The sequence below is a fragment of the Gopherus flavomarginatus genome, chromosome 1, assembly GCF_025201925.1.
Source record: "Gopherus flavomarginatus isolate rGopFla2 chromosome 1, rGopFla2.mat.asm, whole genome shotgun sequence".
NCBI classification, from domain to species: domain Eukaryota; kingdom Metazoa; phylum Chordata; order Testudines; family Testudinidae; genus Gopherus; species Gopherus flavomarginatus.
Window position 1 is genome coordinate 302195980 of NC_066617.1, and position 25683 is coordinate 302221662.

The window sequence follows — 25683 nt, forward strand, 5'->3', positions numbered from 1 at the left end:
ACAGAAGACCATGCATGCAGAACTAACAGTTGGCATATAGAAGGGAATGTTAGGTCAGAGTGAATGGGTGGAGGTAGGATGGTGGGTATCCATAGCATCTTCAGTGTGGCATTAGACACTTGGGCATCTCAGGCCACTGATCCCTAGGCAGGTGATAAAGAAGTACAAAAGGGCAAACCATCCACCCAGCTGTCCCAGCAGGGTGGGGGAGGAGAGGCATATTGAAGCAGAACCATGCTTGAGTGGCATGTCCCTGACACAGATTCAGCTATTGCTCCTGGAGGTGCAAGGGGGGAAAATTCTTACAGAGACAGACCCATCAAAGCTGTCTTGTCATAGTGAGGCAGGAGACTCCCCTGAAAATTAGGTCTCCTAGGCAGCTTCCTTCAGACATCAGCTTTGGGCTTTTTCCCTCCTCTCCCACTTCACACTTTGCTGAAAAGCAATCAGACCTTTGTGACTTTAGATTGAATATCCCAGGGACTAGGTGGCTTCATTTTCTCTCCTAACAAATGTGATTTTTAATCTCCATCATGTTATATCAGAGCCTGAATGAAGCAGGAGGGGGCTGAAGAAAAGTCTTAGCTCTTCAGAAAGCAAGACAGCAGCTTGGGAAACAACAAAGATTTTTTATTTTTTGCAATAGTTTGGGACTTAAATAATAAAAAGATGTTAAAATGTCCTAAAATGTCAGGAGCGTGTTGTCAGAACATGCTATTGTGTTGAGATATTCTGATTGGATTTCAGGGACTTGCTTTTTCTCTTAGTGCCAAGCGGACTAGGGTTTCACACTGATTTCTATAACAACTGAAATTCTTAGATTGTAATGCCAGCAAATGCAAGCATTTAGTTAGTGCCTATCCATCCCTGTCTGCCTGCTGTTCCAGCTCTGAAGTATGTTTATTTGATATTGTTGATTCTTTTTATGAATGATACCTTATTACATTCTATGGCGTACAGTAGTTCATTTCCCCCTAACATTGCAGCAGTGTTGTGGAATAAAATCAGATTAAAGTCAAACCAAACCAGACCCCTGGGCAAAATATTCTGATTTGTTTATCCCTAGATCTAGGACTTCAACCTACTTCACAGTAGCTGGACTGCTTCATTGATTGATGCTAAAAACTCTACTAAGGAATTCTTCTGTTGCTGTTGTCAACCAGACTTTTTTTTGAAGAACAATATATGGCAATTACAGATACAACAACCTTGTTAGATGCATACAATATTTTAATGTAATTACCTCTCACTGCTTCATGTGAGGAATTTTATCCAGCTATTTCCTAACAAATAAAGTTTCCATTTAGCTTTTTATGATAATTTCATCCATTGTCCATGTTGGAATCATTCCTCCTGCCGTTCCTCCTGCTGCACATCACAGCAATCTTTGTTAGCATAAAGAGAACCAGATGAGACCAGAGTCTGAGTAGGGAAGAGTGGAATAGACAGCCATCTTAGGTACTTAATTTCAAATGGGAGCAAAATACCCCCTCAAACATCAACATGATTGCACTGCATCTCCAGAATGTGAGAAGGCAGGAAAGGCTGCTGTGGTGCTTTACCTCTTCCTCCTCTTGACTGCCTCCCACACTGATTCTTCAACTATAGCCCATGTCATGTACACACCCAATGAAGATCAGAAGTAGTTAGGCAAGAAGAGAGAATCATGTAGCATGCAAAGAATGGTTTCTGTTGGCAACCTCAAGTCAAATGAGACATCAAGGAAGTCTTGGGGAGAGGAGGGAGGGGGCCTTAATGATGAGATTAAGCTTCTGTTGGAATGGGAGTTACTGGGAGGGAAAAGAACTGGGAGAAGAGGCTGAAGAGAAAAATCTAATGTAAGCTTAGAGAGAAGATGGAGAGTGGAAGTGAGAGAGTGGGTGACAGAGTATTTGGGAAAGGAAGCACAGGTTGGTGAGAGAGCACTTGGAGAAATATTGCTGAAGGGTGAGGAAGCACTAGAAAACATAGTATTAGGTGCCTTAGAAAAACTGAAGCTTCGCCAAGAGGTGGCGAGGAGTTGCAACCGAAGATTTTGAAACGAACAATGTGGGGCAGAGTAATCAAGGGGATAAGTGAGGCAGAGAGGGAAAGGGGAAGTGGGAATGGGAGGGGAGGGAAGAGACTGGAGGAGGAAGTGAGAGACTAAAAGGGAGCAGAGAAAGGAAGAACAACGGGGAAAATATTGCAGAATGAGAGAAAAGACATAGGGAAAGTAAAAGAAAAGGGGATTGAACATAGAGAGTGTTAGAGAGTATGGGGAAAGGAGAAGAAGCTGAAAAGACAGAATTATAAAAGTGTTTAAAAGGGAGAGGAAAGAAGCAAAAATAAACTGTAATTACTGAGTTAACAGAAAGTAAGAAGTTAACCTAAAGAATTGAACTAAGGGGAAATGTATGAGAGTCTTAGTTTCTAAGTAAGTAGCACGGCTAGTACTTTTCAGCTTCCAAGTACAGTCCCATCTTTAAAGACAAGTACTGTACATATAATGCATCACTGACAATAAATTGCTTAATGACCATGCAGAGAAATTGCTACATCATTGACACTAGAAAATGTAAACAATGTGTGTTACACATCAACTTAAATACCGTGGGCCTAGTTCTCCATGTTTGAATACTAGTTTTATCCTACTATATGTCTGCTGAAGTCAAAGCAGTATAATGTGAATTAGGCTTCATATTAGCACATTTGGATCATGAGGTATAATTCTGACAGTTGTTTTTCACCCTTCTACATCTATTGATTTACAGCTATACTGAATCCCAAATAAAAAAACTTTCTTTGTGCCATGCATCTGACTGTAGTGGACTGGGAATTCGGATGTGTGGGGGGGCTTATGGGAAATTCAGGTGTAATGATAGAGATTTTATGCTCAATTCTGTCACTACAGCATTTATCCCAGACACCGTAGAGGTCATTGTGATTCATAACTAAACTTTATAACTCTCTAGGAGCTGTAAACATTGATTTGCAATCACCAAATACAGGTACATTGCATCAGAAATACTTTTATTCTGGAGCACATCTATCTTGGGGACAGTGCTATTATCTGAATGAGATGCTGATCTTTATTGAATACTATGTAAAATGGGTTTATTTTGGTTTTTATGCTTATTTTATTGTCCTATGAAATTAGGTTTTGCCTGGATATCACACACATTTAGTAAGCAGAAAATGTTATCTAGAGTGGGACAAAGCATTTTAAAAAGTTTATCTTTTAATTGAAAAAGAACTGTGAGAACTTCACAGACATTCTCAAATTTTTCACCGAGCCCTATAAACTGGGCAAATAACAAAAATAAATTCAAATTATTCATGAAGGTTCTAGCCTGTAACTTTGCAGCATACTCTGAGTCAGATGCAGTACCATCCTAGGATCAGACCAAAGAACAAACTGTGCTCAGACACACACTATTCCTCTTTGAATCCTCTTGCTCTGAGGCAGTGAAGGGGGCAATAACTAACTCACCCTTTTTGTGGAGCTGTTCACCCCCTGCTGTGTACCTACCCAGCTACTCTAGACAATGAGTGGGGGTTGGAGCCACCCGATGTAGTCCTCCTCCCCAGCCACTTCTTCACAGGGTCTTTATCTCCAACTTCCCTCCTCATGGCAGCCTGTAATCCAAGCAGGGTGCAACAGGTTGCAATATAGCCTCTCAGGTGAACTATATTCCTGGAACTTTCAAATGTATTCAAGAATTTTTCAGTCTGTTGCATAATAAACTCTCCTAGTTGTGTTTGCATAGCTCAGCCACTTTAAAAAGGATCTGGCTACAATACACCATATCACGTCTCATCTTTTCAATGGTCCAGCATACTAAAATGGCTACACTGGGATTTTGAAACCAGTGGGACTATGTGAGAAGTGCTGGTTAGAGTGAGTAGGAGCCCCAAAGATTGGCCTCAATATGGTCAGTATCATTAACAATGAAAATTAGTTACTGAGCTCACAGTAGATCCCTTTTGCAGAAATCGGTGTGAGGATATGAATTTATTATTGTTTATTTGAACACTTACACGAGTGTAACTTCACACATGGAGCTAGCCCATTGTGTGCTTGGGGCCTCAGAGCTCAAGAAAAGTGCAAAGCTGACAGCCCTGTTGAATGAAGTCCTTGTTTTGCTTACAGATCATGCAGTACAGACAGCGTCAGCATAGTACATAATACCTTGCGAATGCGCCTCCAACTTGAACAGAAGACACCACTAGAAGACTCAAACTCAGCTATTATTGCGCTTCTGCTACACTTAGACAAGGCTGGAAGAAAAAAAAACGAGAAGTGATCAATAAATAGGGTGAAAATAAAGTGCAGAGTAGGTAGAGTGAACAATTAATATAGAAAAGTGATGAAAAAATAGAGAAGAAATCTAATTAAAAAAAAAGTAAAAATAGCATATATACCATTCAGTTTTGTCAGCCTAGCTTCTTTGTAGTTCTTCTATCCCTTATTTAGGCTATATCTTCCCCTTTAGCTGTACGAAACATGTTTGGTTTGGTTTGGTTTTAAAAATTACCTCAACCTTGAAAATAAATATGGGTTCAAATTACAGAACAAAAGGTTCATGAATTGCTATTGAGAACTCTAAAAATAGCTTGAAAGGTCTGTAAAGCTTCAAATTTAGCAAAGTTCATTGACCTGTAATAACTATTATTGCGTTCACTGACCCACTGTTAAAATTGACCTGAGTTTGAACCAGCAAGAGTCTCAATAGCCCATTGTTAATTTTCTGAACATTCCACTTCCCCAACAAAGATTTTGAAGCTAATGAATTAGGTCAATTTACATCTGCTAAGAATCTGGCCATTACAGAGTTTTTGTAATAATGAAACCTATAGCCGTAAAACTATTATGTAATGAAGTGTCAAATAAATTAGTGCAAATGAATGGAGAACTTAGTCTGAAGAATGCCAGAAGTATGTCATTCCAAGTCTTTTGGAAAATGATGTAAATAAATATATCAATGTATCGTGATGCTATGATAGTTAGAGATATAAAAAAAATGTTAATGCATATATAGAGATAATGTTGAGATTTGTGAAAGTGAAAAGCAAAAATATGTTAATACCAACTTATGAAGCTCTGGATACTGCAAGATGTATGGAAGTACTACCTTACACTAATGAATACTAATACTTGTACCAGTGCATAGAACGTTATTACTTATTTTTGGATCCGCTTATGGCCCTGGGCTGCCAGGGGCTTCCGTGGCCAAAAACATTTTTTCCCATTTGTATTTAGCATAATTGTGACCATTCCTCTCAGATGTTGACTTTGTCACAGTTATCCAGCTTTTGACTTCCAGACTGCACTACTGCAACACATTCTGCATTGGAACTCCCCTTAAAGACCCTCTCAGAAGCTGCAAGTTAGAGCCTGGTCTAACCCTCCACAAAAGTCAATGGAAAGACTCCCATTGACTTCCGAGGGAGCAGGTCTGGGAGTTTAATGGTAGCACAGCTGCTTTGAGGAGCGGGTCAGAGGGAGCACAGTATACCATTTGGGCTTCACAGATTACACTAAATTTCTGTCTACTTTAGGGTATAGTTCAAAGTGTTGCTTTTTTACAGTAATTAGACAGGAAGTAGCCTGTATAATTTGGGTCCAGTTATTAGTGCAATGTAGTGTTTCCATACGATTTGTAGTATACTATTAATACCTGAGTGACTGGCTCTCACATCTGCCATCTTAACTAATGAGGTCAGTTGATTTGCTCTCATGTTTCAACAACTATCGGCTAGTAGTAGGACAGTCTCAGTAGAGAACCATCTGCTTTCTCCATTGGTTAGACAGAGCTTAAGATTCTTAACCTTCAGGGCATAGCGCAAAGCTAATATATTTAATCAAGCCTTTGCTGGAGACCAGTTAATGCACACTGTACCGTAGTAACTCTAACTCAGGAACCAATCCATGCAACAAAACTCGATGCCAGCTCTGCCCACATATCCACACCAGCGACACCATCACAGGACCTAACCAGATCAGCCACACCATCACTGGTTCATTCACCTGCACGTCTACCAATGTAATATATGTCATCATATGCCAGCAATGCCCTTCTGCTATGTACATCGGCCAAACTCGACAGTCTCTATGGAAAAGGATAAATGGACACAAATCAGATATTAGGAATGGCAATCTACAAAAACCTGTAGGAGAACACTTCAACCTCCCTGGCCACACTATAGCAGACCTTAAGGTGGCCATCCTGCAGCAAAAAAACTTCAGGACCAGACTTCGAAGAGAAACTGCTGAGCTTCAGTTCATCTGCAAATTTGACACCATCAGTTTAGGATTAAATAAAGACTGTGAATGGCTTGCCAACTACAAAACCAGTTTCTTCTCCCTTGGTTTTCAAACCTCAACTGCTGGAACAGGGCCTCATCCTCCCTGATTGAACTAACCTCGTTATCTCTAGCTTGCTTGCATATATATGCCTGCCCCTGGAAATTTCCACTACATGCATCCGACAAAGTGGGTATTCACCCACGAAAGCTCATGCTCCAAAACGTCTGTTAGTCTATAAGATACCACAAGACTCTTTGCTGCTTTTACAGATCCAGACTAACATGGCTACCCCTCTGATACTTAATGCAGAATGTTTTTCTGTCTTTAAGGATAACCTATGTTACTTTTTAAGCAAGTTATTTCTTACTAGGCTTTTATTTTGATCATTGTAAATTTGATGATTATCTTTTTTGCAGAGTAATGTTAACAATGTGATATGCTTTGTTTTTATTTGTAAATATGCCCAGAGACACATGTGATTTGCCCATGCATATCATTAACAACAAATGTTTTGAGGCAAAAACTGAAAAAAGGTATAACCTGCCACTAGCTCCAAGCTTCATCTCCTTATTATGTCCCCTCAGAGCCATCTCCTCCTTCTCAGCCTCTGCTACCTAGCCAGTATCTCTGGTACCCCAGGGTCTGTGTGAGGAAGGGAGCTGAGGAGGCGGGGAGACAGGGTGGCTGTGTCCGCAAACTGAAGTTGTAAGGGAAATATCTGGTCTTGTATTTTAGTAAAAGTGAATTTGTGACATGTAGCTGAACTGTTACTAGACTGTGTGTGTTGTAACAAAGTTTCTAGGGACTGTAGTTTTTTAGATATAAGTCTATACCATGTAATCTCAGAGAAAATATCCAATAATACTCCTTTTAAAAGTTTCCTTTGTCAAAGTTGCCAAAAAATGTTATAGAAAATTCACTTCTCTGCTAAAGAATGAGTGAATAAAACATGGAGACAAAATTCAATAATTAAATGTCAATAGAGAGATTTTAGTGCTGCTTTAAGAGCAAACCTGAATATAACTTTAACAAGGCTTCCCCAGAAGCCTCAAGGTCACATGTGGTTAATTTATGCATGTGCTTAACTTCACATTTGGAGTCACCAGTATTACAAGCTATGTCTGTATGTTTGTAAATAATTAAAGTGTCAGTAGATGATGCTCAGGAATATATTGCGTACTTCCTAGGGTTTGGAGGCCCAATGAAACTTTGAATTGTGTACTGCAAATGACTTCCTTTGTGCAGTTCTCAACATCATCTCTTAACAACTGGGGTTGCTCATGTGTGTAAGTGGAGCATGTGCACTTTTGAAGGATTGGGGTCTGCATTAGTACTGAATCTAACCTGAAAAGATGTGCCTCTGGCAGGTTTCAATTAGTAAAGATCCTTTCTCACATACTGGACTATCCTCTTGATTCTGAATTGTTTTTTATTTAAAAATTATATACTTTTGAATGCTATTTTATTAAAAAAACTAATTTAAAATCAGTATCTTGATTTTACTGGCAGACTAACTATAGTATTATGCAGAAGATACAACAAAGACTCTTTGTACATCACTTTGTAGCATGATATATACATATCTAATCATAGTAATTTCAGCTTATGTTACTTCAGGGTTTCTTTTATTGTTCCTTCTTTGCTGCAAGCTCATCTCAGCCAATTTATTTATAATACCGAGACTATACATGGCAGTATGATTTAGGAGTATGTCAGTGGTGCTAAGCTGTGCCAGAAGGGCTATCAACCATGCAAGAGTTATTTTAGCTAGCATTTGTATACACCTGTTCATTGGCTTAACCATTGGAATTGAGCTTTTGACACCTCTAAAAAGTAAGGGAACAGTAACCATGGGTATCTTGTTAACTGTGCCAGGTAGGACAATTTGGCTAAATTTATATGTTTGGAATAGCACTATATATTCATTTCTGTTTCATTTACAATCTTATATTGCAATTAATTTTAGAGAAAAGTTTCACCTTTATATAGAAGCTGCTCATTTACCAACTGAATTATGCAATTTTAATTTTTTGTAAAGAATATTGTTTTTCCCTGAAGAAAATTGCAGTATGAAGAAGTAAAACACTTGATAATTTTACCTGTACTGCAGCAATTCACCCTAGAATGCCTTTTGACTTTTATTCAACTGGTTGCTGAATTTTGGATTACTTAAATTATTATATAGAGTCCTAGAAACGTACATTGCTAAAAGGTGTTTAAGAAATCAAGCCCTACAATTGCCTTTACCATAGTTACTTCAGTTTTGTCAAATCAAAGCACTGTTATATTTGGGGAAAGAAAACAAGCATAATTTTGCTATAAATTATTATTTCTCTTATCTGAGTTGTCATTTTTGTGTGCAGTGGCTGCTTTGGACTGAATACAGCTATGTTAATAATTCATAATCAATAATGTATCCAGTGAAATTTGGCTTTTTTGAAAAGACTATGGACAGATAATTTTCCAGCCCTAGAACTGAATCACTGCTTGAAATTATTTGCCAAAGAATTTCTGTAAATAATTCTGGTTTGTAGCCCGCTGGTGAGGCATTTATCTGATATTCATGATTCTTTGACTGAAAATGTAGGTCATAAAGTATGTTACTGTTCCCTGATTGGATGAACATAACTTTTAAAATCAGGTTTTTAGTATAAATATTGTGTTTACAAATTGAAAATTAACTTTTTGTGCATATTCTGTGAAGTTCATTTATTCTGGCCAATAAACTTGTTTCCTATAATATACATGAAAAGTGAACACAAAGAGGGTATGAATACAGACAAAACAAATTCTTTTTAAAAGTTCAAGAAAACAGTTGTAAAAATATTGTACCGTAATTGCTCAGCTTTAACAGTGAGATTGGTTCTGTCTGTACACTGAGCTCCATATGAATGGACACCACTGTTGATTTCTCATCTCAGTATAGAGTTGGGTTGATAACAATCATTAATAAATCTAAAATAATTCTTCAATAATATAGCCAGCAGCTATTTCATCAGTTCAAAGAGACACTGTGCATCCTTCTTGATCTGAGGAACATTTTCATAGACAAGGGCCTTGTGAACCAAGCCTAGGAAGCTTCTGAAACCTGGTCAACTAACCTGTCCAAAGAAAATAGGCAGCTTGGCCCAAATCCTATATATCATCATACTTATTCCTTGCTCAGGAAAATGCTCTTTGAGTTAATGGGACTTCTGCCTGATTAAAGACTGAGTGGGTGGCAGCATCTCATCCTAAGAAAATTCAAATTGTCCTATTTTCAATTAAGCAAACCTTAGCACGTTGTACTATATAGCCTAACACATGTAGTCCTCCATATGGGATCACAGCACATTCCATGTATTTCAAAGTGAAGCGAGGAACTCAGTCTGAAAAGGTAATATATGCAAAACAATCCAGAGGAAGCAACAGGAGAAGCCAGAAAACTTCTGGAGCTGCAGCTGCCACAGCAACCACAGGAAACTGGGCTGTGCAGCAGCATTATATCCACTATCTAAAAAATATTTCCGTCTCATAGAATTGCAGCCTGTGGCTAGTTGGCCAATAGGAACTGAATGGCACATGACAAGCTATTTGGAGCCCAGTAGGCACGTACATCTATGATCTGATAACTACCTGGCATGTCACAGTGGTCCTTTAATGTGCTGTGTTCCATTGCTAGTCACAGGATGTTCATTGAAAATCTGATTTCTGGCATGAGAAGGCTGCAACTTCAGCTCAGAAGCTGTGGCTTAATGTCAATGAGAACCCTATTCACAATATTTAAATATTCATGAGTCCCTCATACTTACAGGCGGTGTGTAGAAAGTAAGCTGGCAGAAGCTGGAATGCTGTCCCTGTGCTAATGTGATAAGCAATATAATGAAAGACTTATGGTATTAACAATCTTCAACTATATCATATCAGTACTGTATCACAGCCTTTGCTTTGTCTACTATGATATAAAAAGCACATCATTATTATTTACAGGCTTCCACAAAACTGAGTGAAATTGATGCTAATATACTCTATAATATGCTGTAAAAACCACTAGTATAAAAGAAGAGTTTGAATACAATCTGAGTCAATCCCTCCCTTCTAATTAGTTTTAGAAACATACATGTACTTAGTTAATAAACTTTTAATTAGTTTTCCTTTTCAGAGAACTATTGTGATCCAGCTGTAAATAAATTGAAGGTGATCTTTTTCACAATGCCACAGCATTTCTGCTTCTACTCCAGGCAGAAGAGAGGAAACCTAAGACATGCACTAATTAAAATAACCAAAGAAAAGAATGTTTTTCAAACTTCAAAAAATGTTTGGGAATGAAGTACATTAAAGTGCTGTGCAAAGGTTTTGCTTGGTTTCTTTTTCTCTTCACCCTGATTCACCAATCAAATTCATGGTGTCTTTCAGTTTCAGGGTTAGCTCAATCCACAACAGATATTGAGCAGACTGGAAAGGAATCTCCTCTCTACGAAGCTTCAAAATAAAGAGGTACGACTGCTCCAGGGATGGGTTCATGAGAGGTTTATGAACTGAATCCTGCAGGTTCATTTTGCAAGAGTTTGTAATGAATCAAGCCCGGTAGGCTTACCTAGACAGTTGGGGTTTACAAACTCTAAAGCAGCTTCTCACAGCCTGGTCCCAGGACTCCTAACTACTTTTGGCATCTTCAGGGGAAGCAGCGGCTTGCTGCCGCTGTCCATTGCTCAATCATGGGGACTGTTTGGTCACTTAGGACCTGATTTACAAAGATTCTGAGCAATCACAGCTCACACTCTAACCTGTGGGAGCACCAGATACTCAGCACTTTTGAAAATCAGACTGTTACCTGTCATACATAGGACACTAGTCGCAGATTCCCACCAGTAGACTCTGCCACCCAAAAATACCATTTTATGGGGAGGGCAGGATGTGGGTCATTCTCCTTGTCCAGAACCAAGATAATAGGCAGCTTCTACTGCTAATAATAAAAGTGTGGTGGTGTGTATCTACATGCGGCAGTGAAAGGCTCTGGCAGGGGGTGACCCAACAAGTTCCCCTCTATCAGAGCTTTTCCCTGCAGCCGGTGTCTCTCTCCCTGAGGTGAGGAAATGCTTTCCCAGTGAGGAGGCAGCTGAACACTACTTGGTTAAATATAACAGTGTAGACACGAGAGGAATTGCTTGGGTGTGTAGAGAGCCAGAGTTTGGGAACATAGGGTCCTCTGGCATGTTTGTATTTTACTCTCCTAAGCAGTGCCTCACCATTCACACTTCTATTTACACCCAGGCTAGGGATTCTGGGAAATCTGTCAACCCAGCTCTGCAGAGTCATTGGGGAGTCTCAGTAGAACCAGAGGCTGCCAGAAGGAGTTGGCTGTTTGCTGCTGTATTATAGGGACTGAGTGGGGCTGTAGGTATCCCCTTCATCCAGACGATCCTTTGTGGATTGGTAACATACTGCCCAAGGTGTCTGGTGTGCTGAAAACAATATTGTCAGGGTTCCCTTTCAATAAAGCTGAAAAACTGTTATGAATCTCTCGCTCATTTCATCATTTGTATTTCACCATAGCAGTAACCCAGCTAAAGTATTTATAGATAATTGTTCTGCTTCTTGGGTGGTTTGTCACTTAATCTTCAATCTCGTGCCTCGTAACTCACCTGAGGCAAACAATAATTCCACAGAAGGGTACCTTTGTGTTCCTTCTTATTGCCTAATTATAACACACCCAGAACTTTGGCTGAGTTACAGCATTCTGGGAGGTGCTATCTTATTGAGAAAAGTGTGTAAACTTAGTGTCAGCAGGGCTGGCACTTCCATTTAGGGGACCTAGGCAGTCGCCTAGGGCGCCAGGATTTGGGAGGGCGGTGGACCTCCCACAGGCGTCTCCGGTGGAGCATCCGCAAGGATGCCTGCGGCAGGTCCACCGGAGCCGTGGGACCGGCGAGAGGCAGAGCGCCCCCCGTGGTGTGCCGCCGTGCTTGGGGCGGCAAAATGGCTAGAGCCAGCCCTGCGCCTAGGGCGCCAAAAACCCTGGTGCAGCTCCTGAGTGTCAGTAGGACTATACATAGCAAAAGGCAAAGTAAAAATACATTTTTCTTTAAAATAAATCTACTACTATTGAAATAGAAAGGACAACTACTAAACGTCTTGTTTCCCTGTAGAAAATTTGCCATCAGTCTGGAGATCTGTAGAAATCAGCCATCAACTTTCTGGGTGCTTTGGAAAAAACTCTTAGAAAACCTCAGCAAAAAAATTGCTTATTTTGAATCTTTTCTGCCCTTCCCATAATAGCATTTTGACATTCTTTAAACTGGTCATCAGTAGGGACTTGTTGCTAATACAAAGATGCAGATGGCACATGCCTATGTAAAGAGATACTGATTAAGAAGCAGAATGAGGGGAGCAAAATGGATAGCTATTTTACTAGGGCAGAAGTTGTGATAAGGAAGGCTGGAAAGAGAGAATCAGGCGATGGAAGTTCTGTGGAAGCCTCAAACTCATTCTTCATAAAGTCCTAAGACTGCCCCTGAGACTCTTAACCAGTGGACTTTTGGGGTGAAATCCTGACCCTACTGAAATCAGTGGCAAAACTCCTACTGACTTCAGTGGGGCCAACATTCTATCCTTAGTAACCAGTAGAGGTAGATCAGAAGGAGACCCAATGTAGGCCTCATTATGTCCTGCTAGACTAAATTAATAAAGATTGAGCACCTGAGCACCTTTAGTATTGACAGGTCTTCGATATTGTGCAGGTGGATGAAAATTTAGAAAGGCACTTGAGTAATTTGATTTATTCCTTTAATTATACATGTATCCTCTGAACTGTATACACTGTATGTACTGCCTGTTCTATTTTTGCTAGAATAGAATGGTAAAGAGTTAAGCAATTTTATAAGGGAAAAGTACTCTGAGTGGTTTCAGAACCCTAGAGATTGGTGAATAATAAATACTACCAGTTTATTTGTTCATAGCACATTTTACTTTTTGAGACACATATATGATTATTGTGGCACACCTCTACCCCAATATACTGCAACTTGATATAACACAAATTCAGAAATAACGCAGTAAAGCAGTGCTCTGGGGGGGTCAGGGCTGTGCACTCTGGTGGCTCGAAGCAAATTCGGTATAACATGGTTTCACCTATAACGCAGTAAGATTTTTTGGCTCCTGAGGACAGTGTTATATCACGGTAGAGGTGTATCTTAATTTTTTGGTTTAATGTAGATAATAAATTTGATACCAAGGGTACGTCTACACTACCTGCCAGATTGGCAGGTAGCGATCGATCTATCAGGGATCGATTTATCCTGGGTAGTGTAGATGGGATAAATCGATCCCAGATTGCTCTCCCGTCGGCTGCTGAACTCCAGCTCGGCAAGAGGTGGAAGCAGAATCGATGGGGGAGTGGCGGCCATTGATCCCGTGTCTCGAGGACACAAAGTAAGTGATTTTAAGTCGATCTAAAATAAGTTGACTTCAGCTACGCTATTCTCATAGTTGAAGTTCCATATCATAGGTTGATCCCCTGACCCACAGTGTAGACCAGACCTATGTTTCAAAGGGAATTACTGAACAAATTAGGGTCTGGTCCTGCTCCCACTGACCTCAGTAAAAGCAAGATTGGATTCTAAATCCTAAAAACAATCCTGTTCTTTGTGTATTTTACAGCTGGAGAGAATAAGACAGAGAAGCTAATCTAACTTGCTTGAGGTCTCAGAGGGAGTCAGTGTCAGAGGGTTCTATTCAGATTCTTACAGTTTCTTCACCACTATAATATCTGAGTGCTTTCCAGAAGTATATCCAACCATCTTATTTAGTCTGGTTTACTCTTTTTCCCTTTTTTTCTCCTGGGGGTGGGTGGTTAGTTTTGGTTTGTTTATTATTATTATTGATTTATTTTATTTATGTACTACCTGCTGTGCTGTGTTTTTATTATTCAAGGCAAAGTCCAAGAGCTGCACCTTGCACCTGGAATGGAAAGCAGAGAAGTTTGAGGTGGTTCTTTGATCCTGGGTGAGTGCATTCCATAGTCCTGGGCTGACCACCAAGGCAGCTCTGTCTGCTACACAATTTAACTTTTATTCATGTGGTGGACAGCTCCACTGTACCTGAGAAATATAGCTGTCAGCCATAGCCTCATCATGGAGCATTAGAGAATCCCTCAGTATCTAGGGGCTCAAACCATTCAGCACCTCAAAAATTAAGGCAGAGAGATCTTGAATTTAACCTGATATTCTATGGAGAGCCAATGGAAAGAGCAGATTTACTGTACTTTCTGTAGTCTGTGCTGGTATGGAAAAGTATCATTGCATTCTGTACAAGTTTGGGGTTCTTAAAACCTGATGGCTGCATGACTAGATACATTGCATTGCTGTAGTCCAGCTGGGAACTAACCAAAGCATGTATTAATGGGTACTTCTACACTGTGATAAAAGATCTGCGGCACAGTTGTGGCTGGCCCGTCAGCTGACTCGGACTTGTGGGGCTTCGGGTATAGGGTAAAATTGCTGTGTACACATTGGAGCCTGGGCTCTGAAACCCTGCAAGGGCAAGGGTCTCACAGCCTAGGCTCCATCCTGAGTCTGAAGGTCTACATTGCAATTCTCAGCCCCACAACTGAAGCAAGGTGAGCCCCAGTCAGCTGATCAGGGCTCTAACACTCCATGCTGTAGGTTTTTTAAACTGACTGTGTCCACGTACCCAATGACACCAGGTAGTTTTTTGTCAGGATGGGACAAAGTCTGCTAGCCAGCTGCTGGGTGTAGAAAGCACTATTAGTAGCTGCTGCTGTGAGGTTTTAGTGAGGAATCCAGGAGTAGTCAGCAGTGGATTAATTTAACTAAATGTGGGTGTGGATCTTCACCCAGTGGAGACTGCACCCTGGCTACAAACTCCTCAGAGTAGTCTTTCTGGCCAAGTTAACTCTTAACGTGGTGAAATGTGGTCCCTAGGAGCAGCTAGATGGCTGGTGCCAGGAGGTCAACAACCTTCTAATTGAAAGGGATGGTATAAAAAGGTAAAATCAGGCCCAGAGTATTTGCTGTGAAGCAGAAAGAGGGTTGGGAGCAGTGCAGGGAAACATCAAACTGCATTGGGAACATTATCAGAGACCTGACATGATAGAAATTGGATTGTTCCAATGAGCCTATTGATTCAGATCCAACTGATTATTCTTTAACTAAAAGGAAACAAGATTCCAAAGCAAGAAGGGAAAAAGCTGTTGCTATTACCCCCATTTTACAGGACACCCCCTTCCCCCCATTCTCCTTGGGAGCTCAGGCTAAAAATATGACTGCATATCCTGCTGCGGCTGGATTAATTTAGACTGGGTTGGTTAGCGCCACAATCCAGCCTGCCTACTAGCTTCAGTCTGGATCGCAGCCGTTTGTCCCGGATTTCTGGGCAGTGCTTTGGGCAGAGTGACACGCATCAGTGGCACTCGCTGCATCCTGGCCTCCCCCAAACTCCAGTCTGCAAAGAGAGCGTCCCCTGAAACGCTGCCCCGAGCCCGAGGGCACAGTGCCAGCTGTCCCCGCGGAATGCACCGGGGTGGCGCCTGTTGACAGCCTTTTCCTCTGGACGGGTTTGCAGCTGGTGAGAGAGCTCGGCTCCGTGCGATTACGGCGCTAAGCCTAGCGGTGGGCTGGCGCGTTCCGGCCCCCGGGGCTCTGCGCTCCTGTACACGGGGCTCCGTGCTGGGCTCCCCGTGTGCCTCGCCGCAGCTGCCGGGAGCAGAGAGCGCCAGCGGCCGTGTCTCTCTTTCCCTCGCGCGCTCCCTCGCTCCCCCGTCCGAGCCCTTTGCCAAGGGATGTGCCTGTGACTATTGGCTAAAGTTCTCCCAGCGATTTGCATGAGCAGAGAGGGGCGTGTCTTCTGCTGCCTTCGCACCAGGAGCTAAATGACTGCAGTTTCAGAGGGAATGAACTACCAAGGGACTGGCAGGCGCTCGCAAGCCCTAGGAACAAGCTGGCTTCCGAGGAGCAGGCACCGGCAGCTGGAGATGGGGCACCTACGCAGCGCTGGGAGCACCATCAGCCACAGAAACCTGCAGGTAGGGGATGTGTGCGGGGGAGCCCTGCAAGTTGTGAGCTCGTGGCCAGGAGACGCGGTGGGGTTTTAAAAAAAAAAAGCAAATGCTCTAGCGCGATCTAAACTTCATCGTGAGCGATCAGTGCGTCCTGTTGGCTGTAGCACCTCTCCCAACAGCAATCAAAGCCGAGGGGGGGGGGGTGTCTTTGTTTATGCTTAAGAACCGTTTAAGCCATTACACTGAAAGGAGAATGGTTTTATATGGAGAGGAGAAGAACTCCCCGAGGCTGAAGACGAAGTTACGCGAATCAGTTTCCAAACGCAAAGGGCTACGGGCTGGCTTGGCAATCAGAAAGGGCCAGTTCTTTTGCGTAATCTTTTCAGGCGTTTCTGTTTGCGTTTCGTGTGAGTTCTGCGGAGGGAGAAGGCGACTGGTGAGGGTCAGAACTTACCTGTTAAACGGGAATTGAAACTTGAACCCGAGCTCTAGGCAACATGAACGGGGAGCCCCCTTTGCCCCTCTGTGTGAGGTGTTCTTGGTGCTGATGATGGTAAACTTCGCTCAAAGGACCCTGCATAGTCTGTTTGGTGCACACGGGGCTGCATTGGGAGTTGTGCAACAGGGCCATCGGAGGAGAATGGGCACGTTTGTGACATGGTCTATTTAGTTAGGATAGTTGGTGTGCATGACCTCTTTGATGGATGTGGTGGTGTAGACTGTTTATGCGAAGTGGATAATGCATCTGGTGTACCGTGTGTGGTGTATTTGGTGCAGGCGGTTTCTTTCAGGGGGGTGAGTGGTGCACGTGTCCTTTTTGGGTGCAGAGGGTGGCATATCTGATGCAGAGGATGTATTTGGTGCACATTGTTATGTGGGTTTGTGTGAGGAACAGACATTGCAGATGGCTTGGGTGCATTTGAGGTCAGGAGCTCATGTATTTGGTGGTGTCATTAGGAGGCTAACGTTTGGGTATTTGGAATGCACATAGTGGTGAATATGAGTGAAAGATGGTGGTGAAAATGGTGTATTTTGGGTAAGATTATGATATATTTGGGGTCTAGACTGGTGGTTTTGGAATGTAGGTGGTGGTGTATTTGGGGTGCAGATGATGGTTCAGAGAACAGTGTATTTGGGGTGCAAAATGTGGTGTATTTGTGGTATAAATGATATGGGGTTCAGATGGTGGTGTATTGTGGGCACAGATGGTGTATTGGGGTGTAGGTGGTGGTGTATTTAGGGTGCAGGTGATGGTTCAGAGGATGGGTATTTGAGGTGCAAAGTATGGTGTGATGGTGGTGTGTTTGGGGCATAGATGAGTGTGTATTTGAAGTGTGGGTGGTGGTGCAGATGATGGTGTATTTGAGGGGTAGTAGTGGTGTATTTGTGGGTAGTTGGTGGTATATTTGGAGCATAGATGGGCAGGTAACTGGTTTTTAGCTGGTGTATTTGTGATGCACATGGTGATGTATTTAGAGGGTAGATAGTGGCATATTTGTGGTGCAGTTGTTGATGTAGTTAGGGTCCAGTTGGGGTATATTTGGGCTACAGGCGGTGGTGTATTTGTGGTGACATGGTGTATTTGGGGGTAGGTAGTGGTGTATTTGTGGTGCACATGGTGGTATATTTGGGGTGCAGAATACTGGTGTATCTGGGGCATAGATGGTGCATTTCATTGCAGAGAGGGTGCAGCTTGTGGGCAGGGTGGGCTGGATGGGTGTGTGCCAAGGAAGTGCTTCTTTAATCTCCTGTGCTTTTCTCTCCCTAGCATTTGTTCCTTTTCCTGCTCTTCATCGGCCCTTTCAACTGCTTTGCCAGTTACAGCCGTGCCACCGAGCTCTTCTACAGCCTCAACGAGGGGCTGCCGGCCGGAGTGCTCATCGGGAGCCTGGCACAGGACCTGCGGCTGCATGGGGTGGCTGCGGAGGGGCCGCAGACCCGTCGCGGAGAGCCTGTGCTGTCCTTCAGCCTGGCCTCCCAGGGGCTGGGTGGCCAGTATGTGAGCCTGGACAACCGCTCGGGGGAGCTGCACACCTCAGCCCTGCAGATTGACCGTGAGGCGCTGTGCCTAGAGACCGGTGCTGGCTCACCTGCCTCTCTGCCGGTGCCATCCTCGGAGCCCTGCCTGCTGCTGCTGGATGTGCTGGTGCTGCCCCAGGAGCATTTCCGCCTAGTGAAGGTGAAGATCGCCATCCGCGATGTCAATGACAATGCGCCACGATTCCCTGTGCCCAACATGCGCCTCTGGGTACCCGAGAACGCCCCTGTCGACACCCGCCTGGCCATAGAGCACCTAGCCCTCGACCCTGACCTGGGCACCAATGCAGTCCAGACCTACCGCCTTCAGGACAACTATGGGGTCTTCACCTTAGATGTGGAGGAGAATGAGAGTGGGGAGAGGACCCCCTACCTGATTGTTATGGGGGCCCTGGACAGGGAGGACAGGGAGGAGTATGTCACCCTCATCATCGCAGAGGATGGGGGGACCCCGCCATTGCTGGGCAGTGCCACCCTCATCATTGGCATCAGTGACATCAATGACAACTGCCCCCAGTTCAGTGATTCTCAACTCAACATCACCGTCTATGGGAATTCCAGTGCAGGGACACATGTGGCCACCATCCATGCAGTTGACATGGACCTGGGATCCAATGCCCAGATCTCTTACTCTTACAGTCAAAAGGTCCCCCAGCCATCAAAAGACTTGTTCCATCTGGACGAAAGTACAGGAGCCATCAAGCTCTCCAGTAAGATTGATGGTGATGCTCCCCGGCTCCATAGGTTGACTATATTGGCCAACGGTGCTGGTTGTATCCCTGCTGTGATCACTGTGCTGGTGTCCATCATCAAAGTCATGTTGAGACCCCCTGAAGTGGTCCCTCGTTTTATAGCTAATGAAGTAGAAGGTGTGGTTTACTTGAAAGAACTGGAGCCTGTTAACACACCAATAGCATTTTTTACTATAAAAGACCCAGACGAAAAATATAAAGTGGATTGCTTTTTGGATGGCAATGGGCCATTCAAACTGTCACCATACAAACCATACAATAACGAATATTTATTAGAGACTACAAGGCCTTTAGACTATGAGGTACAGCAGCTCTATGAAATATCAGTGGTTGCATGGAACTCAGAGGGATTTCATGTAAACAAGATAATTAAAGTGCAGGTCCTGGACGATAACGACAACTCACCAGTTTTCCCTCAACAATTAATAGAATTATCTATTGAAGAAAATAATGCGCCCAATGCTTTTTTGACCAAATTGCATGCAACAGATGCTGACAGTGGAGAAAGAGGGAAAGTGTCCTATTTTCTAGGACCTGATGCCCCTTCATATTTTTCTTTAGATAAGACTACAGGTGTTCTTACAGTTTCCACTCAGCTGGACAGAGAAGAAAAAGAGAAATACAGATATACTGTTAAAGCAATAGATTCTGGATTGCCTCCCAGAGAATCGATAGCAACTGTCACCATCACAGTGCTGGATAAAAATGACAATAGTCCTAGATTTATCAATAAGGATTTCAGTTTTTTTGTACCAGAAAACTTTCCAGGTTTGGGGGAAATTGGCGTTATAAGTGTTACAGATGCTGATTCAGGGCAAAATGGATGGGTAGCCCTTTCAGTTGTAAATGGAAGTGATATTTTTGTGATAGATACTGGCAAAGGAGTTTTGAGAGCTAAGGTCTCCCTAGACAGGGAGCAGCAAAGTTCCTATGTCTTGTGGGTTGAAGCTGTTGATGGAGGTGACCCTGCCCTTTCTTCTACTGCCAAAATAACTGTCCTTCTTCTGGACATTAATGACAACCCCCCACTGGTCTTGTTTCCTCAGTCTAATACGTCTTATTTGTTGGTACTTCCTTCTACTCTTCCTGGCTCTCCCATCACAGAAGTCTATGCTGTAGATAAAGACACTGGCATGAATGCTGTCATAGCTTACAGCATCATAGGTAGAAGAGGTCCACGACCTGAATCATTTAGGATTGACCCTAAAACTGGTAATATCACCTTGGAAGAGTCACTGATGCAGAATGACTATGGTCTCTACCGACTACTGGTAAAAGTTAGTGATCATGGCTATCCAGAGCCCCTCCATTCCACAGTCATGGTGAACCTTTTTGTCAACGACACAGTGAGCAATGAGAGCTATATTGAAAGTTTGTTAAGAAAGGAACCTGACATTAATATAGAGGAAAAGGAGCCACAAGTATCTATAGAGCCTACATATAAAAAAATGGAGTCACCATCTTGCGTGCCTACATTAGTAGCCCTGTCAATAATAAGCTTGGGGTCAATCACTTTAGTAACTGGGATGGGCATTTACATCTGTTTATGGAAAGGGAAAAAGCATCACAGAGCAGATGAAAATTTGGAAGTACAAATCCCACTAAATGGAAGAATTGACCTTCATATGTTGGAGAAGAAACCAATGGAGATTTCTAATATTTGATGTTTCCATGTGGATAAACCAAACTGCTGTCTAACAAACCTTGGACAATGCCCAGATTGGGTACGTTGACAGCAGTTACAATGAAGGACCACTAACTTATAACTTAATAATATTATAATTGTAAATAGCTGTTTACAGGTTTTTTAAAGTCAGATTGCGATTACTGCTTTTTTAATGAAAACTTCGTACTAACCACTAGCAAGGAGTCTATAAAAACATGAACACCATTTGCAGCTATCATAAACCCATCATATCAGTGATTATACAGAGAGAGGAAGGTAAGACGATGCATTAATCTTAAGTTTAATAAGTTTAAAAAGTCATTTTAACTACAAGAGGGCATCAGATGCTCCTGTGCAGGGAACTGTTTGACGTACTGTTGATGAGATTAATGCAAAGTATATTTATGGGTTTTAATATAAAACATATCTGGATATACATATATTTTCACAAAAGAAACATGTATTCCACTGGATGTATGATAAAAAGAAGAGGAGGAAACATGCACTAGTAAAGCAAGCAGAATTTTTACCTCATGAGTAATACTTAGTATGATAGAGAAGGCATTAACAAGAAGTGCAATTCCTGTTGAGCAAAGATGCAAAATATTGTCATGTAATCAGAATTTGAACTGCTGTAACATCTTCATCTTTCACTTATTACAGACTTAATATCTTCACACAAACTACTGTTGCTCCAACAGTTTACTTGCCGTTATTAGGGAAAAACTTGTATTTAATATTTCTTACAACAAAGGTACACACACACACACACACACGTCCATCTCCGTAAATATGGCTAGATGCAAGGAAGAAAGGGAATGGCTAAATCCTTCGTTGTCCCAGAAGTGTTGATATTTTTATTCTTCCAGCAATCTGTCAGTCGTATTCCATCACTTTGATTGTGTAACAGATACTTTTATGTGATACTTCTGACGCTAATCTGTCAGATGAAAACAAAAAAAACTTCACATTATTAGCAATTCTAGAACTTAGTTTATACTGACTATTTCTCCTCTCTGGGTTGGTATTTCATGTGAAAGATCTGATTTCTGCCTTTTTTGGCTACTATTCCAGGCTCCTTTTCATTGGTTTTGTTTTTTGGATCAACTCCAAAATCGTATTTGTAAGACTGGTGGCATATTTTTTCTATAATTTATTCTTTGCTGCATCCTCTGCAACAAAGCAGCAGGTTTATCAGTGATGCATCATTTTCACTTCATTGTAAGAGCTGGGAACTATCTGCAGTATGATGGTTACATCAAATTTATATGTGTAAACAAGGTAAATAAGTGTTATGCTTAAAACTAATCATTTTGATTTCTGGCATCATATGTCTGTACTGTACCCAAAGTGTTTATATGTCTGCAAATTAAAGCTATATATTTTCATAATAACTTTTTATCTCGGTGCTAACATTTTAATGATAAAACAGAGTACCGCTCGGTTTACAAGCAATTTTTCATCATCTAGATATTTACTCTTTTGTTTATTTTTAATTTAATTCATAGTACATTATTAAAAAGCATAATACTTCCAAAAATTAATACACTCCAAAATTGTTCTTACGAACCTTATCCTGCACCCATTGGAATCAATGGCAAGGCTCAAATTGACTTAAATGGTGCAGTATCGGGTTCTTGCTTTTTAAAGGTATGCAGTGCAACTATATATAGATTTTGATACATTCACCCACTTTGGGTAGTACCTTACTCCACTGTAGACTCGTTAAAATCTGCACGCTATTTGCTGAGTAAGGTGCTACTTATCATAGATTCATAGATTCATAGACTCTAGGACTGGAAGGGACCTCGAGAGGTCATCGAGTCCAGTCCCCTGCCCTCATGGCAGGACCAAATATTGTCTAGACAATCCCTAATAGACATTTATCTAACCTACTCTTAAATATCTCCAGAGATGGAGATTCCACAACTTCCCTAGGCAATCTATTCCAGTGTTTAACTACCCTGACAGTTAGAAACTTTTTCCTAATGTCCAACCTAAATCTCCCTTGCTGCAGTTTAAGCCCATTGCTTCTTGTTCTATCATTGGAGGCTAAGGTGAACAAGTTTTCTCCCTCCTCGTGATGACACCCTTTTAGATACCTGAAAACTGCTATCATGTCCCCTTTCAGTCTTCTCTTTTCCAAACTAAACAAACCCAATTCCTTCAGCCTTCCTTCATAGGTCATATTCTCAAGACCTTTAATCATTCTTGTTGCTCTTCTCTGGACCCTCTCCAATTTCCCCACATCTTTCTTGAAATGCGGTGCCCAGAACTGGACACAATACTCCAGCTGAGGCCTGACCAGCGCAGAGTAAAGCGGAAGAATTACTTCTCGTGTCTTGTTTACAACACACCTGTTAATGCATCCCAGAATCACATTTGCTTTTTTTGCAACAGTATCACACTGTTGACTCATATTAAGCTTGTGGTCTACTATGACCCCTAGATCTCTTTCTGCCATACTCCTTCCTAGACAGTCTCCTCCCATTCTGTATGTGTGAAACTGATTGTTCCTTCCTAAGTGGAGCACTTTGCATTTATCTTTGTTGAACTTCATCCTGTTTACCTCAGACCATTTCTCCAATTTGTCCAGATCATTTTGAATTTTGACCCTGTCCTCCAAAGCAGTTACAATCCCTACCAGTTTGGTATCGTCCGCAAACTTAATAAGCGTACCTTCTATGCCAACATTTAAATCGTTGATGAAGATATTGAACAGAACCGGTCCCAAAACAGACCCCTGCGGAACCCCACTTGTTATACCTTTCCAGCAGGATTGGGAGCCATTAACAACTACTCTCTGAGTACGGTTATCCAGCCAGTTATGCACCCACCTTATAGTAGCCCCATCTAAATTGTACTTTCCTAGTTTATCTATCAGAATATCATGCGAGACTGTATCAAATGCCTTACTAAAGTCTAGGTATATCACATCCACCGCTTCTCCCTTATCCACAAGGCTCGTTATCCTATCAAAGAACGCTATCAGATTAGTTTGACACGATTTGTTCTTTACAAATCCATGCTGGCTATTCCCTATCACCTTACCACCTTCCAAGTGTTTGCAGATGATTTCTTTAATTACCTGCTCCATTATCTTCCCTGGCACAGAAGTTAAACTAACTGGTCTGTAGTTTCCTGGGTTGTCTTTATTTCCCTTTTTATAGATGGGCACTATATTTGCCCCCTTCCAGTCTTCTGGAATATCCCCTGTCTCCCATGATTTCCCAAAGATAATAGCTAGAGGCTCAGATACCTCTTCTATTAACTCCTTGAGTATTCTAGGATACATTTCATCAGGCCCTGGTGACTTGCAGGCATCTAACTTTTCTAAGTGATTTTTTACTTGCTCTTTTTTTATTTTATCTTCTAAACCTACCCTCTTCCCGTAAGCATTCACTATATTAGACATTCCTTCAGACTTCTCAGTGAAGACCGAAACAAAGAAGTCATTAAGCATCTCTGCCATTTCCAAGTCTCCCGTTACTGTTTCCTCCTCCTCACTGAGCAGTGTGCTTACCCTGTCCTTGGTCTTCCTCTTGCTTCTAATGTATTGATAAAAAGTCTTCTTGTTTCCCTTTATTCCCATAGCTAGTTTGAGTTCATTTTGTGTCTTTGCCTTTCTAATCTTGCCTCTGCATTCCTGTGTTATTTGCCTATATTCATCCTTTGTAATCTGACCTAGTTTCCATTTTTTATATGACGCCTTTTTATTTTGTAGGTCACGCAAGATCTCGTGGTTAAGCCAAGGTGGTCTTTTGCCACATTTTCTATCTTTCCTAACCATCAGAATAGCTTGCTTTTGGGCCCTTAATAGTGTCCCTTTGAAAAACTGCCAACTCTCCTCAGTTGTTTTTCCCCTCAGTCTTGATTCCCATGGGACCTTACCTATCAGCTCTCTGAGCTTACCAAAATCTGCCTTCCTGAAATCCATTGTCTCTATTCTGCTGTACTCCCTTCTACCCTTCCTTAGAATTGCAAACTCTATGATTTCATGATCACTTTCACCCAAGCTTCCTTCTACTTTCAAATTCTCAACAAGTTCCTCCCTATTTGTTAAAATCAAGTCTAGAACAGCTTCCCCCCAGTAGCTTTTTCAACTTTCTGAAATAAAAAGTTGTCTGCAATGCAGTCCAGGAACTTATTGGAGAGTCTGTGCCCCGCAGTGTTATTTTCCCAACATATATCTGGATAGTTGAAGTCCCCCATCACCACCAAATCTTGGGCTCTGGATGATTTTGTTAGTTGTTTGAAAAAAGCCTCATCCACCTCTTCCACCTGATTAGATGGCCTGTAGTAGACTCCCAGCACGAAATCACCCGTGTTTTTTACTCCTTTTAGCCTAACCCAGAGACTCTCAACACTTCCGTCTCCTATGTCCATCTCCACCTCAGTCCAAGTGTGTACATTTTTAATATATAAGGCAACACCCCTTCCCTTTTTCTCCTGTCTATCCTTCCTGAGCAAACTATACCCATCCACACCAACATTCCAGTCGTGTGTATTATCCCACCAAGTTTAAGTAATGCCGACAATGTCATAGTTGTATTTATTTATTAGCACTTCCAGTTCTTCCTGCTTATTACCCATACTTCTTGCATTTGTATATAGGCATCTAAGATACTGGTTTGATCTTGCCTCCCAGGTTTGCCCTGACCCTCCTTCCTCACTGCCATTATAGCCCGTGCTCCCTCCTGTTTCCAACCCATCTCCCAGGTCATGAGTGAGAGTATCAGAATCTGGCCCGTATTTTACCAAACCACCTTATTATCAACATTAATTTATTTTTAGAGGATTATTTCAACTAGTTCTTAGTATTAATATTTCTATAATATACTCTCAGAACATTTTTTGTTTGCAAGCAGTTTGATGGTTGTGTTCCATGAAAAAATTAATTCTACCTGTCAAATGCTTATGGTTTATCACCTTGTTTTGTTTC

General features: G+C 41.9%; 2 protein-coding genes across 2 annotated transcripts in view; one reads left to right on the top strand and one right to left on the bottom strand.

Annotated features, from left to right (window-relative positions):
• The window catches only part of LOC127043681 (uncharacterized), a 438108-nt gene extending 413146 nt beyond the window's left edge, over positions 1–24962 (bottom strand). Inside the window, exon 1 of the mRNA XM_050937712.1 lies at positions 24035–24962. Within this exon, the coding sequence (XP_050793669.1) occupies positions 24035–24678 (644 nt within the window). The 5' untranslated portion in view covers positions 24679–24962. The remainder of the gene's footprint in view (positions 1–24034) is intronic.
• PCDH20 (protocadherin 20) lies at positions 15733–22135 on the top strand. The gene is made up of 2 exons (XM_050948026.1): positions 15733–16310; positions 18055–22135. Exons 1-2 carry the CDS (start codon positions 16158–16160, stop codon positions 20737–20739), a joined length of 2838 nt encoding a protein of 945 aa, XP_050803983.1. The 5' UTR covers positions 15733–16157; the 3' UTR covers positions 20740–22135.
• Positions 24963–25683: the final 721 nt, after the last annotated feature.